The sequence below is a fragment of the Trachypithecus francoisi genome, unplaced genomic scaffold (genome assembly GCF_009764315.1).
Source record: "Trachypithecus francoisi isolate TF-2019V2 unplaced genomic scaffold, Tfra_2.0 Lachesis_group4, whole genome shotgun sequence".
In the NCBI taxonomy this organism is placed as follows: Eukaryota; Metazoa; Chordata; class Mammalia; order Primates; family Cercopithecidae; genus Trachypithecus; species Trachypithecus francoisi.
This window is the reverse complement of record NW_022681469.1, coordinates 98,722,681-98,739,097: the sequence shown is the minus strand read 5'-3', so window position 1 is coordinate 98,739,097 and position 16,417 is coordinate 98,722,681. Positions and strand designations below refer to the sequence as shown.

General features: G+C 35.1%; 1 protein-coding gene across 1 annotated transcript in view; it reads left to right on the top strand.

Annotated features, from left to right (window-relative positions):
• SKAP2 (src kinase associated phosphoprotein 2) overlaps nt 1-16,417 on the top strand; it is a 203,405-nt gene that overhangs the window by 16,263 nt on the left and 170,725 nt on the right. Inside the window, exon 4 of the mRNA XM_033194401.1 lies at nt 5,321-5,428. Coding sequence (XP_033050292.1) covers nt 5,321-5,428 — 108 coding nt within the window. The remainder of the gene's footprint in view (nt 1-5,320; nt 5,429-16,417) is intronic.

Below are 16,417 nucleotides of genomic sequence, written 5' to 3'. Positions count from 1 at the left end.
TCTTCTTTTCAGTGATGTATATCCTTCAAAGCCTTAAGAATGAAACTTCCCTGAAGAAATGACAAGTTAAATGCTTAATTATGTAAATTTAGTTATATATTATTACTTGAAATATTAGTTTAGACAAGTGAACTAAGTAGAGAATTAGAAATTAATTTATTTTCACTAGAGTAATTTTTCCCCCTGTTCGTCTTTCAGTAAGAAAGAATGGTTATCACTCAGATTTTAGGTACAGGTTTAATAGTATCCCTTATCCAAAGTTCTTGGGACCAGAAGTGTTTCAGATTTTGGATTTTGGGACATTTGCATATATATAATGAGATATCTTGAGGATGGAACCTAAGCGTAGACACCAAATTCATTTATGTTTCATATACACCTTGTAATTTTGTGCATGAACTAAAATTTGTGTACATTGAACCATCAGAAAGCAAAGATGTTAGGCATGGGATTTTCCACTTGTGTTGTCATGTTGACACTCAAAAAGTTTTGGATTTTGGAACATTTTGGAGTTCTGTTGATTTAGGGATGTTCAACCTGTATATTACTTCATTTCCTGTTTACCTGATTGTGTTGAAAATAGGACTGTTTTGAAAAAACAAGCAACAAATTGGGTAAATCAGCTTCAATGGTTGTAGAGATTATGACTGTTCAGTTGTTGTTGGGCTACATCTCTAGGCATTTGGGAAAATGTTATTGATAATGAACCATATTAAAAAGAATGGCTAATAGTAATTTGATCCCAGCTAGTATAAATTTAAAAATGTTTTTCAGAAAAATATGCTGCCGTAATATGATTAAACCTTGAGTTTGTTGCAATGTTTGTTACTACTGAAATTATAGGAAGCTAAGTCTTGGATCATTGTCTTTTATTCTGTTAACTTTGTATCATTAATTAAACTATTGAAAGTTGTGGGATAAATCAAATGCTTTTCTAGGGAAACAAGAAACAGTATTAATGAGCAACAACCCCATAATTATCCTTATGAGTACATAACAGGGACACATTCATGTCTTTTCTTTGCGCAATAACTTTTACAAAGAAGTATTTTTAAACTGATCATTAATTTTATGACCACAGAAATGAGATGCAAAATTTATGCTATTGTCAGTGGCACAGGCTCACGGCACCACTGACATTATGTGTGATTGTAATAGAATGGCTGCCAACTAATGATTCTGTAGACATTTCATTTGAGTGTGCTTTTCTTTTAGATATGTGATTAGGCTGTAATGCTTTCACTTATGTCTGTAAATTGTATTGAATATGTTTACCTGATGCCTGTTGTTGATTTGGAGTTTAGTTTTGTATTACATAAATGCAAGTTGAACTTTTTTTTTTTTAATTTGTAGAAGTCTTTGCAGGTTTAACTACAAATATTCAGCCCTGGGGAGGAAAAATGCTTTGCACTACTCAACAGCGACCTCTGTGTTCAGTTAAAACTCCTTATAAGACAGCAGCTTTTACTCTTTATTGGGTTGAAAAAAAATTAGAGGGGAGGAAAAGGGATAGACCATCACTGGAACAATAGTAAGATGAAGAAGACCATCTTGAAAAATGATGTGTCCTTTCAACTATATGCAGGTTAAAAAGGGGCTATCCCTGTATATATAACATATAGATTCTTTGCTTTCTGAGTTAATTCAAAGGATTATGGGGAGAAAAAAATAAGGAAGAAATGAAACCAGTAGCAGTACTTAGTTCATTTTGTCTTAGGTAAATATAAACATCACACTGATTTTTTTAAAAAAAATACTTGCAGTAAGCTGCAATTCTTAGAATGGGTAAGTTGAAGACAATTTCATTTTAATATATAACCCCAAAGCATTTTATTTTTATTTTGATTTTTTGAGATGGGAGTCTCACTCTGTTGCCCAGGCTGGAGTGCAGTGGCATAATCTTGGCCCACTGCAGTGGCACCATCTTGGCTCACCGCCTCCCGAGTTCAAGCAGTTCTCCCTGCCTCAGCCTCCTGAGTAGCTGGGATTACGGGTGTCTGCCATCATGCCCAGCTAATTTTTGTATATTCAGTGGAGGCAAGTTTTGCCATGTTGGCCAGGCTGGTCTCAAACTCCTGAGCTCAAGTGATCCATCTTCCTTGGCCTCACACAGTGTTGGGATTACAGATGTGAGCCACCACACCCGGCCTATTTTTTTAATAAAAACAAAACCATAACTTTCTATAAAAGTCAAAACCAGGCCGGGCGCGGTGGCTCAAGCCTGTAATCCAGCACTTTGGGTGGCCGAGACGGGCGGATCACAAGGTCAGGAGATCGAGACCATGCTGGCTAACACGGTGAAACCCCGTCTCTACTAAAAAAAATACAAAAAACTAGCTGGGCGTGGTGGCGGGCGCCTGTAGTCTCAGCTACTCGGGAGGCTGAGGCAGGAGAATGGCGTAAACCTGGGAGGTGGAGCTTGCAGTGAGCTGAGATCCGGCCACTGCACTCCGGCCTGGGCAACAGAGCGAGACTCTGCCTCAAAAAAAAAAAAAAAAAGTCAAAACCATGACTTTAATAAAAACCAATCCATGAAAGGCTAACAGGTCTTTCACCTGTTAGTGATCAATTTGTGTAGAATAAATACTCTGAACTCATATTAGATATTGTTGAGTTTATAGCTTTAGTAATGAACTTTTGATATGTATGTATATATTTATACATATTGAATAAAGAATGGCGTTTGCATTTGTGTGTATGTATGTGTATATAAATGCATATATACACATGTATACATATGCATATTAATGGATATTCTTAAAGGATAATAAACTACTTCTAATTTTAAAAACTAAGTTTTAATTTTTTCTGTTTACTTCCACACAAAATTTAATATAATTTAAGCCTGAACATCTGAATTTTTTTTCAAAATTTTTGCTATTATTATTTGGTTTTACTGTTCTTTTTGAATAGTCATAACGGCAAAATATGCCACATGCTAAGTTCTAGTGATGTTTTTGAAGTATCCTAATACATTTTTTTGCAGCAAGATTTTTTGTGTGAGATATGAAATATTCTTAGAAAATTTATACCATAAAAATTCTTAACTTCATTAAGAATGTAAAGATACCCTAACAACTAAGAGTAACTGAGAATTTCTTGATCCCTACTGCACGTATTCTGTGAACTGTTGTAACATGATCAAAACATTTTTACTAGCACTTTATGAAGTTCCTTCCTACCTTATATTTGAATTCAGAGCACTCTTCTTTTGTTAAAAAAATGTTTTTTTAGAGATGGGGTCTTGGTCTGTTGCCCAGGTTGGAATGCAGTGGTGCAGTTATAGCTCACTGCAGCCTCAAACTCCTGGGCTCAAGCGGTCCTCTTACCTCAACCTCTCACAGATGTGACTATACAGGTACAGGCCACCACACCTGGCTAATTGATTTTATTTTTATTTTTATTTGTTTTTGAGATGGAGTCTTGCTGTGTCACCCAGGCTGGAGTGCAGTGGCGCAATCTCGGCTCACTGCAAGCTCCACCTCCCGAGTTCACGCCTTTCTCCTGCCTCAGCCTCCTGAGTAACTGGGACTACAGGCGCCCACTGCCACGCCTGGCTAATTTTTTGGCATTTTTAGTAGACACTGGGTTTCACCGTGTTAGCCAGGATGTTTTCGATCTCCTGACCTCGTGATCTGCCCACCTCGGCCTCCCACAGTGCTGGGTTTACAAGTGTGAGCCACCACGCCCGGCCAGTTTTTATTTTTATTTAGAGGTGTGGTCTTGCTATGTTGCCCAGCCTGGTGTCTAATTCCTGGCCACAAGTGACCCGCTGGCCTCAAGCATGCTGAGTAGCTGAGATTACAGGCGTGAGCACTGCCCACCAGCCTAGCACTCTTCTTTTCGTAAGAGAAATATCGTAAGGGATCATTGAGTGTTCTGAAAAGGACTTTGAACATCTCGAAAGAAAAAGAAATTAAGTTCCAAAGAATGAGTAGTATTTATGTGTTCCTTATAATTTTAACTGTGGGAGTAACATCACCACATTTACTGTACCTAGTAGTGGAATCCCTAAGAATGACAATATAGCCATCTCTATGTTCTACCCTTGTCGTCTTAATGAGAGATGTCTCTGTGATGACAATTGCTCATGAAGTGGCAAAACTATAAGGAAATAGAGAGGAATATGTATTTTAAAAAAATTATTTGGACAGTGTTGTCTTGAAAGAGGCTATTTTCTCTACCAAAAACGTGGTAACAAATAGGGTGACACCCCTCAAATGGGTGTCAGAGGACAGATACCCTTTTGGAGAGACAAGTAGCTTTAATCTGGATCTGCCAGGAACTGTGGTTCAAAAGTAATACCGTAGCTACTCTGCAGTTCCAATGGGCATTTTCCTTGTGCTTTTTGGATAATCCCTGAGGTGGCTGTTTTTCTGTCATGTAACTTGAATTCAACAGTCAAATAATATGGAATTAAGCATACATTTTTCTTTGTTGTGAAATCTGGGTGAGAAATGAATGCTTATGTGTAACTGGGCTAGCAAATATTTGTGTTTTTTAAAAAAATTATTTTAAATGATTACATGGAAAAAATTGAAACCACAAGATCTTGTGGAGATTAATTAGCCTAAAATAGAAAAATCAATCAAAAAATCGACCAACCAACCTAGGATTTGAAAATCAAGTAGGAAACTGGCCAGAACACTAAAAAATAATAACATACCATTGAATGAAACTGAAAGTATATAGTTTGTAAATTACCCTTACTTGAATTTTAAAAGATTATGAAAATTTTAAGGCAGTTTTTTCTGTAAAAGATTTGTGCTCTGGAAAATGCAACAGATTATTTTTAATCCTCTCTAATCCTGTTATTTTAATGAAAATACAAAATATTCATATAGCTTCAAATTATTAGTTTCTCATCATAATTTTTCAAATTATTGAGTAGGTAAATGGAATTACTTGTATTGTGTTTTCTGTTGTGCTTCCTGGGTTTTGTTGTTGTTGTTGTTATTGTTATTTTGGTTTTGTTTGTTTGTTTGGATATACACTACACTCTGTTTTACCCTGTTTCTACTTTTTGGATTCTTCTTTGTAGAGATCATCATAAGTTTGGATTGTATTCTTTTGTGTCAATAATAAGCAATTGTATAATGACCTTCAAAAACTCTTACTATATCTAGGTTACAATGGCTATGAACTAAAATAAGACCTGTTTTTACCTAGTTTTAAAAGTTTTCTTTGTTTTTCTATGACAATGACTCAATTTAGTAGTAAGTAAAATTTACCTCTTCTAACAAAGTAACATTAGCATTAAGTAACATTGCTTTAAATGGCTAAAGTATAAAAGGCATTTCTCTGATTTTTTTTTTAACAGGTGATGCAGAAGATGGGGAAGAATATGATGACCCTTTTGCTGGGCCTCCAGACACTATTTCATTAGCCTCAGAACGATACGATAAAGATGATGAAGCCCCCTCTGATGGTATGTGACATTTTCCCACATAACTCTGGCACTCACACAAAACAATGCTATGTATATAGGTGGTAGTTTTATGAGAAAGCAGATGAACATAAAGGCTTCGGTTAACTTACCTTTACCAAAACCTTTTAAGGAACAGAAGAGCTCTCTCTAGTGGTTCTAGTGAGGTTTTCCTAAGTATGTAATGGCTTCTTTTTCTTGGAAATTTCCTTTACTAAAATTTTTGAGAGAGTGCCTATATCATCATATGAATATTATTACTAACAGTTTGTTAGTTAATTTAATATTATCAGATTCTTGCTTAATTTTATTGTGCTACTTAAAGGCTTATTGTATTATTTATTTTATAAATAATAAAAAAGATTTTTGATCTATTTTTTTCTGAAAACTTTATACAAAATGAGTTAATAAAATATTAAGTTAATTTTCCGACATTGCCTCTTCACATTGAGACAGGTTTTTATAAAATGCTTCTTTTAATACACATTTTCATTTTTATGATTGTCACTTAAAAGTGCCCCATATTATGTAGTAATATTGTAGTGTTTGTTGACTGAATTAGTAATAAATTTATCTCTTAGTAATTTCTGAAAGCTATTGAATGTTGCCAAAGTTATGAAACTTGTTTTTAGTGTAGTATGTACTTTCTCTGTTATAGCCATTGAGTATATCTCCATTATAGAAACCTTATAAGGGTAATATATAGTTATAAATTAAGACTGTGTATCGATAAATTAGTCATGCATGTTAATTTGTAGCACTCAAAGTTTCACATAGACATAGAAATGAAGAATACCTTCTGCCACTATGTGACGATCAAACTGTGCAGTTCCATCTCTAAATACAATTGCTGAATGAAAATATGCTTCCTGCAACAGAGCACTTCACATTTTATGTTATCCAGATTATTCCCTTTGGAAACATAAATTGCTTTTATGAGGTATAAAATTATGTCTATTGCAGAACGGGGATAAGTCAAGTACATGCATAAGTGATAAACATTCTAACCACTGATTCAGTACAAAACAATCTTTTTTTATATCCAGAACTTTGTACAAAGTGTAGCAATAATAGTCATATCTATTTTATGTTGAATGTTATGCTTTGGCAAACATTTAATTTCTTTTTTTAAAGGGAGGGTTTTTTTTTGCTGTTATATTCACTTTCTGTTTTTTGAAGAGATAAACATTTCTTTTCTCTTCAGCAAAACAGAGTATTACCCTTTCCAACCTCATCTTCAAAAGCATTTCTACTAGAAAATGTTTTATAATTAAATAAATAATATTTTCAGGCAAAACAATGAATTATTATTTAAGTGGTACTATTTTTCAGACACATTGCAATTGCTTTATTTCTCTCTAAAATGCTGGTATATATAAATATGTGTGTGTATACACACAAACACAGACAGAATATTTATACTAAGAGAGACATACACAGAATATATTCATAGACTATATATACATAGTTTCTTAAAATAGCATAAATATTTTGATATTCAGGGGCGTGCTATGTGTATTCTTGAAAAATTTGCAACCTAAAAAGAAATTCAACAATTAAATATCTCTGAGAGCCAGAAATCCTCTGGTAGCTTGTTAGAAAAAATAAATTATTATTAAATTATAGTGCATTTACATTATTGTGTTTTCTTTTTAAGAGTAAATAATTTATCATATATTTTTATAACCAAATATTCAGGAAATACACTAAAGGATTTGTTGTTAAAAGGTTGTTTTATTGATTTTAAATATTATTTAATAACATTTATGTGTAACATCAAATTTTTTGTTAATAGTGCCTGCTCATTAGTGTTTAAGCAATTCTTTAGTAGATTAAAACTAACCTGTAGTATTACTCATTTTTGATATATAAATAATACTATTTTTGATACTTTCACATTTTCTTCTAAGAATATCATTATTAAAATTCATTTTGAAACTACTACTAGGACATTTAATATTCACTGTAAAATATCATCTCAATGTATCAGTCTTTCTCCCTTCAACTTAGATTTTGTGTGTGTTCTCTTTCCTTTGATGAATACATTTCCTTCATCATGTGACCTCAGTCTAATAATGTATTAATTATAAAAAAGATAATGCATTTAATGATAAGCATAACCAAATTAGCACAGGTCACCAAAAGGCCTTTTGTCAAATCAGATTGTTGTTTTGTCCTTTTGACTTTTACCTTATGGTAGGCACTAACAAAGTATCTGAACTTTGATGGGCTATAAACTCTAAACATGATATGTATTTTTCATAATGCTAATGTAATTTTCAAGGTACTGAAAAGGTCAAACCTGCACATCTCTATGTGCATTCTAAGTCTGTCTTTTGCTTTAATATTTCTTTTTCTCTGTTCCTGCGGTTCAAAAGTTCACTCAATTCCCAAATGGCCACCTAATTTTCCAGTTATTCCCTCAAGCCATATGTGTTTTGGTTTCTTTATGGTTTATTAGGTACTGTAGAAAAGTAGCATAAGTTATATCTTCTAATGAAATTCAAGCACACTTCAGTGATGCTTTGACTTGATTGCTAGTAGCAATTAAATCACAGCCAAGAAGAATAATGCATAATCTCACAAAGTCCAGGCACCATATAGAAATTGAATGGGGATGAAAACAGCAAAAAGAAAGTTTCCAAACCCTGCCAGGTATGTTGTTTTCAGCCTGCCTTTTTTTTTTTTTTTTATTGGCCAACTGCCTGATAGATAGCAAAATCATAACTTGCTGCATGCTAACAGGCAGAGTTCACTTGTAGGTTATTGTGAACTGATAAAGGGTTAGATGCAGTTTTGATTTTCGCATTGGACCTTGGTACACCAGATTAATGGAATTTCAATGAGAGACTAGAGTAGCCACAGCTTTGTCAGAGAAACAGATGGGGATTCTATAGTCATGTCTACTCATTAATACTAGTTGCCTGAAAGATATGCTGCTTCTCGATACAAAAGAGTTGATATAATTGATTTTTGAGTTGTACATTGGAAAAAAGTACCTTATTGATGACTAGAATTGTAACATAGATGGTGACAGATTTTTGTATAGCTCCTAGCATAAAAATATTGTACTTTGTAAATTTTTCTTTTCCCTCTTTGGAAATGCTTCTTATGTTTTATATTTTTTGAGAAGAACTACATTTTGAGACCAATAGCAAAAAAAGAGAGAATGACATGCCAAATTACCTTTTTAGGAAAAAGAATAAGAGTCTATATTTTATTTATAAATGATTGCATGACTGCTGTTAGAGTTTAATTTTGATATTCTATTTAGAAGAAAGTATACTTATTAGAAGTTTGATTTTATTAGTTTATGCTTGATTTTTTTCTGGAAAACAAAAAAACACATCATAATAGTTTCTAGACTATTGTAGATCACTGTTAGAAGTTTTATGCTATCATGTGGCTGGATATATTGGATTGTCAATATAAATGGTGCATGTCAGTAATCAGATAAAGTTAGAGATAATGAGATTTACAACCTTAAAGAATATCCCTTTCTGTAAATGCTTAGGCACTAAGGTGGGTAGATACAGAGTAGACTTTAGACACTATATAATTACTTGGGTTTCCATTTTTCTATTCTGAAATCATTTTTCATTCATTTTTGTCATTTGTGAAAGACAGCTTCTAACTATGTAGCACTGTGGAAAGTCCCTAAGGTAAGGTTTTGAAAGGATTCAGTGAGCTAGAAGATATATATTGGCTCTGCCCGTCAATGATAGGTCGAAGGATCCCAGTAGATGTTTGTTACAAATCTGATTCAGTCCTAGACCATAATCACTTTGTGGATAAAAATCTGGAACCTCTAGGGTGTGAATACAGGTAAGCTAAAATGAAGCTGAAAATATAAAACAGTCATTTATTGTCCTGGTGTCTTTCTAACTAAAAATTTCTGAATAACCTAGGTTACTGAAAGGCTGTGGGCATTGCAAGGACATAGGTTTGTATGAAGAAATATTTTTTTAGGAATGAAACTATTTTTTAAATCTCAGGGATTAAGAAAAAGGCTTAACTTTTTATCATAATTTATAATATTAAAAAAAATTTTGGTATACCTTTCTTTACAAAAATCCAATGAACAAAAATTTGGATTAATAAAGCATATAAATCATTTTTTCCAACAGATTTCTTTAGAAAGATTGTCTCCAGGATGCTTATAAATAATTAGCTCTTAGAAAGTTTCTAAAACAGGCTTAGATACAAACCTATGCATGTGCACACACATAAATTTAATGTACCAAACTTTTGAGGAAGACTTTTTGTGTATAAAATTAGGTATAGCACTAATCAGTTCTTACAAAAGCCATGAAATAGATGTTTTACTTTTCTCTGATATGAGTAGAGTATGAAACAATGTTTAAAACTAGATAAAAAGGTTTTTTTCAATAACTTAGCATTTAGGGTAAGTATGAAACAATGTTTAAAACTAGAAAAACAATTTTTCAATAACTTAGCATTTAGGGTGGTTTTTTTTTTTTTTTTTTTTTTACCTACTGTCATATTTTTGACACCTAAAATTATCTTTGTATTTTGTTCTGAAAAATTTAGTTTGCTTGCACATATTTTTGAATATATAACATGTATTAACATTGCACTTTTGTTTTTAAAATTTTTGGGTTATCTTAATATGCCAAATTGCTAGCTTATGTATGTTTTAGCAGTTTAATAACAATGATTCTTTTAGTCATTGTGCTATGTGTGTAGCACAGGGATTATAGTTGAGGAAATGACAGAAAGTAGAAGACATATTTTTAATCCCCAAGTTATATATTGTGCAGTTGGGGATGTAAAGTACACAGATGTAACATATTTTTGTGATACAAAGGTATATTTTAGTAAATAAAACACAAAGTCATTGAGAATTATCTTTCTAAGTTTTTATGCTATTGATCAGGAAAATTCATCAGAATAAAACAGAGTGGACAGATGATACTATAACAAAGTGAGCTAGATACGAAAGATTGCAAAGGTTAAATAAAACTCAACATTATGAAAAACAATGCATCTTTAATTCAGCAAATTAGCAGTTATTTACACAGTACATGAAGAGGAGAACGAGATACTTGGACAGGGCAATTGGGGGTGAATAAGATAAAGTTCCTATTTTTAAGAAAAATGTAATCTAGATGGCAGGAGAAGATAATCACCTAGAATAAGGTAACTAGCAATCTAAGTTATATTAAGGCAGATTCCAGAAATAATAAATACTACATGCTATAATATTCAGTTTATTTGGTCTATACCAAGGCAAATAGTTGGTTTCATTGATTTTACTTCCTGATGTATTGATTGAATCAGCCATATGTTTTAGCATCCTGTCAAAAAAACCACAGCATAAACTTTATGCCTAAATTCTAAGAGATTGTGGAAGGAGGACCTTTTATTTAAGTGAGTTTTATGTGGGTCTTGAGGTTTGTTGCAGAGAATGGGAAAACAGACTGAAAAGAACTTTTGGAGTTCAAGCTCAGAAACCAAGTTTTCATTATAATTGATGATAACTTTATTGCCAAGGACAAGTTGCTTAGGCCTTTTTGGATTTTTGTTTTCTGGTATGTGAAATGAAGAGTTTGAACCAGGTAATTGCTTAGATGTTCCCTAGAGCACTAAATGCTTGTGTCCCCACATTTCAGAATTAGTAAATTGAATGGTGGCAGTGAGGTGATGTTATCTGCGTGGAAAAGATATGGGTGATGACCAGAGGTGGTGTTGAATAGGAAGGAGTGGAGGGGGTCTTGGAGGTCGGTGCGTGATTTATAGTAGGAGCTGAATGCCAAATTAAGGAATTTACCTTTGATTTGGTAGTCATTAAGAGATCCCTGAAGGAGTATACTGAAGTGAGGGATGCAGATTTGAGGGATATTGTCCTGGCAGTTAAATGTAGGTTAAATTAAAGCATAGAGACCATCTAGTGGAGGTAGCAAGCTAAATGCTTTGCTACATTACTTATTTTTAATCATGACAGTCTCTTTGAGGCAGATAGTACTATCACTGTTTGACAAATGAGGAAACCTAAGAATACAGAGGTTAAGTGATTTGTCCCATGACATATAGCTACATAGTGGCAGAACTGGAATTTGAATTCATGTCTGTGAATTGTAAGGATCATGCTTTGCTCTTAAAAGAGTTACTTTTTCCCTCTTCCCCAGCTAGCATACTGCTCTGCTGCTTTTGATTAAGGGAGTGTTGGTAAGACCCTGGGTTAGAGAGGTGGATATTGTACTGAAAAGGAAGTGATTTTCTAGCCCCTTCCTACTCAAAGTATTGTCAGTAGATCAACAGTATCAGCATCATCTGGGAGCTTGTTAGAAATGCTAAATCTGTGTCACCACCTGATATAGTTTGGATATTTATCTCCGCCCAAATCACATGTTGAATTGTAATTCTCAGTACTGGAGGTGGAGCCTGTTGGGGGGTGTTTGGATCATGGGGGCAGATCCCTCATGGCCTGGTGCTGTCTTCGTGATAGTGAGTTCTTGTGAAATCCGGTCATGTAAAAGTGTGTGGCACCTCCCAACCCCACTCTCTGTCTCTTGTTCCTGCTTTTACCATGTGTTGTGCCTGCTCCCGCTTTGCCTTCCACCATGATTGTAAGCTTCCTGAGACTTTCTCAGAAGCCAAGCAGATGCCCAGTGCCATGCTTCCGGTACAGCCTTCAGAACCATAAGCCAATTAAACCTCTTTTTTTTCTTATTATTATACTTTAAGTTCTGGGGGGTACATGTGCAGAACGTGCAGGTTTGTTACATAGGTGTACACATGCAGTGGTGGTTTGCTGCACCCATCAACCCATCATCTACATTAGGTGTTCCTTCTAATGCTATCCCTCCCCTAGCCCCCCACTCCCCGACAGGTCCCGGTGTATGGTGTTCCCCTCCCTGTGTCCATGTGTTCTGATTTTCAGCTCCCACTTATGAGTGAGAACATGCAGTGTTTGCTTTTCTGTTCTTGTGTTGGTTTGCTGAGAATGATGGTTTCCAGCTTCATCCATGTCCGTGCAAAGGACATGAACTCATCCTTTTTTATGGCTGGATAGTATTGCATGGTGTCTATGTGCCACATTTTCTTTATCCAGTCTATCATTGATGAGCATTTGGGTTGGCTCCAAGTCTTTGCTATTGTGAACAGTGCTGTGATAAACATACATGTGTATGTGTCTTTATAGTAGAATGATTTATAATCCTTTGGGTGTATACCCAGTAATGGAATTGCTGGGTCAAATGGTATTTCTAGTTCTAGATCCTTGAGGAATCACCACACTGTCTTCCACAATGGTTGAACTGATTTACACTCCCACCAACAGTGTAGAAGCATTCTTATTGCTCCACATCCTCTCCAGCATCTGTTGTTTCCTGACTTTTTAATGGTCACTGTTCTAACTGGCATGAGATGGTATCTCGTTGTGGTTTTGATTTTCATTTCTCTAATGACCAGTGATGATGAGCTTTTCTTCATGTGTTTGTTGGCTGCATAAATGTCTTCTTTTGAGAAGTGCCTGTTCATATCCTTCACCCACTTTTTGATGGAGTTGTTTGTTTGTTTTCTTGTAATTTAAGTTCTTTGTAGATTCTGCATATTAGCCCTTTGTCAGATGGATAGATTGCAAAAATTTTCTCCCATTCTGTAGGTTACCTGTTCACTCTGATAATAGTTTCTTTTGCTGTGCAGAAGCTGTTTAGTTTAATTAGGTCACGTATGTCAATTTTGGCTTTTGTTGCCATTGCTTTTGGTGTTTTAGTCATGAAGTCTTTGCCCATGCCTATGTCTGAAGCGTATTGCCTAGGTTTTCTTCTAGGGTTTTTATGGTTTATATCTTACATTTAAGGCTTTAATCCATCTTGAGTTAATTTTTGTATAAGGTGTAAGGAAGGGGTCCAGTTTCATGTTTCTGCATATGGCTAGCGAGTTTTCCCAACACCATTTATTAAATAGGGAATCCTTTCCCCATTGCTTGCTTTTGTCAGGTTTGTCAAAGATCAGATGGTTGTAGATATGTGGCATTATTTCTGAGGCCTCTTTTCTGTTCCATTGGTCTATGTATCTGTTTTGGTACCAGTGCCATGCTGTTTTGGTTACTGTAGCCTTGTAGTATAGTTTGAAGTCAGGTAGCGTGATGCCTCCACCTTGTTCTTTTTGCTTAGGATTGTCTTGGCTATATGGGCCCTTTTTTGGTTCCATATGAAATTTAAAGTAGTTTTTTTCTAATTCTGTGAAGAAAGTCAATGGTAGCTTGATGAGGATAGCATTGAATCTATAAATTACTTTGGATAGTATGGCCATTTTTCATGATATTGATTCTTCCTATCCATGAGCATGGAATGTTTTTCCATTTGTTTGTGTCCTGTCTTATTTCCTTGAGCAGTGGTTTGTAGTTCTTCTTGAAGAAGTCCTTCACATCTTCTATAAGTTGTATTCCTAGGTACTTTGTTCTTGTTGTAGCAATTGTGAATGGGAGTTCACTCATGATTTGGCTGTTTGTCTATTATTGGTATATAGGAATACTTGTGATTTTTGCACATTGATTTTGTATCCTGAGACTTTGCTGAAGTTGCTTATCAGCTTAAGGAGATTTTGGGCTGAGATGATGGGGTTTTCTAAATATACAATCATGTCATCCTCAAACAGAGACAATTTGACTTCCTCTCTTCTTGTTTGAATACCCTTATTTCTTTCTCTTGCCTGATTGCCCTCACCAGAATTTCCAATACTCTGTTGAGTAGGAGTGGTGAGAGAGGGCATCCTTGTCTTGTGCCAGTTTTCAAAGGGAATGCTTCCAGCTTTTGCCCATTCAGTATGATATTGGCTGTGGATTTGTCAAAAATAACTCTATTTTGAGATACATTCCATCAATACCTACTTTATTGAGAGTTTTTAGCAGGAAGGGCTGCTGAATTTTATTGAAGGCCTTTTCTTCATCTTTTGAGATAATCATGTGGTTTTTGTCATTGGTTCTGTTTATGTGATGGATTATGTTTATTGATTTGCATATGTCGAACCAGCCTTGCATCCCAGTGACGAAGCCAACTTGATTGTGGTGGATAAACTTTTTGATGTGCTGCTGGATTTGGTTTGCCAGTGTTTCATTGAGGATTTTTATATTTATGTTCATCAGGGGTATTGGCCTGAAATTTTCTTTTTTTGTTGTGTCTCTGCCAGGTTTTGGTATCAGGATGATGCTGGCCTCATAAAATGTGTTAGGGAGCAGTCCTTCTTTTTCTATTGTTTGGAATGGTTTGAGAAGGAATGATACCAGCTTCTCTTTGTACCTCTGGTAGAATTTGGCTGTGAATCCATCTGGTCCTGGGCCTTTTTTGGTTGGTAGGCTGTTAATTACTGTGTCAATTTCAGAACTTGTTATTGGTCTATTTAGAGATTTGACTTCTTGGTTTAGACTTGGGAGGGTGTATGTGTCCAGGAATTCATCCGTTTGTTTTAGGTTTTCTAGTTTATTTGCATAGAGGTGTTTATAGTATTTTCTGATGGTAGTTTGTATTTCTGTGGGATCAGTTGTGATATCCCCATTATCATTTTTATTGTGTCTATTTGATTCTTCTCTCTTTTCTTCTTTATTAGTCTGGCTAGTGGTCTATCTATTTTCTTGATCTTTTCAAAAAACCAGCTCCTGAATTCACTGATTTTTTGAAGGTTTTTTTGTGTCTCTATCTCCTTCGGTTCTGCTCTGATCTTTGTTATTTCTTGTCTTCTGATAGCTTTTGAATTTGTTTGCTCTTGCTTCTCTAGTTCTTTTAAATGTGATATTAGGTTGTTGATTTTAGTTCTTTTCTGCTTTCTCTTGTGGTCATTTAGTGCTACATTTCCCTCTAAACACTGCTTTAGCTGTGTCCCAGAGATTCTGGTACATTGTGTCTTTGTTCTCATTGGTTTCAAAGAACTTATTTTCAAAGAACTTAATTTTGTTATTTACCCAGTAGTCATTCAGGAGCAGGTTCAGGTTGTTACATGATTGTGCGGTTTTGAGTTAGTTTCTTTTTTTTTTTTTTATTATTATACTTTAAGTTCTAGGGTACATGTGCACAACGTGCAGGTTTGTTACGTATGTGCCCTGTTGTGCCCTGTTGGTGTGCTGCACCCATCAACTCGTCCGCACCCATCAATTCGTCATTTATATCAGGTATAACTCCCATGCAATCCCTCCCCCCTCCCCCCTCCCCATGATAGGCCCCGGTGTGTGATGTTCCCCTTCCCGAGTCCAAGTGATCTCATTGTTCAGTTCCCACCTATGAGTGAGAACATGCGGTGTTTGGTTTTCTGTTCTTGTGATAGTTTGCTAAGAATGATGGTTTCCAGCTGCATCCATGTCCCTACAAAGGATGCAAACTCATCCTTTTTTATGGCTGCGTAGTATTCCATGGTGTATATGTGCCACATTTTCTTAATTCAGTCTGTCACAGATGGACATTTGGGTTGATTCCAAGTCTTTGCTATTGTGAATAGTGCCACAATAAACATACGTGTGCATGTGTCTTTATAGCAGCATGATTTATAATCCTTTGGGTATATACCCAGTAGTGGGATGGCTAGGTCATATGGTACATCTAGTTCTAGATCCTTGAGGAGTTGCCATACTGTTTTCCATAATGGTTGAACTAGTTTACAATCCCACCAACAGTGTAAAAGTGTTCCTATTTCTCCACATCCTCTCCAGCACCTGTTGTTTCCTGACTTTTTAATGATTGCCATTCTAACTGGTGTGAGATGGTATCTCATTGTGGTTTTGATTTGCATTTCTCTGATGGCGAGTGATGATGAGCATTTTTTCATGTGTCTGTTGGCTGTATGAATGTCTTCTTTTGAGAAATGTCTGTTCATATCCTTTGCCCACTTTTTGATGGGGTTGTTTGTTTTTTTCTTGTAAATTTGTTTGAGTTCTTTGTAGATTCTGGATATCAGCCCTTTGTCAGATGGGTAGATTGCAAAAATTTTCTCCCATTCTGTAGGTTGCCTGTTCACTCTGATGGTAGTTTCTTTTGC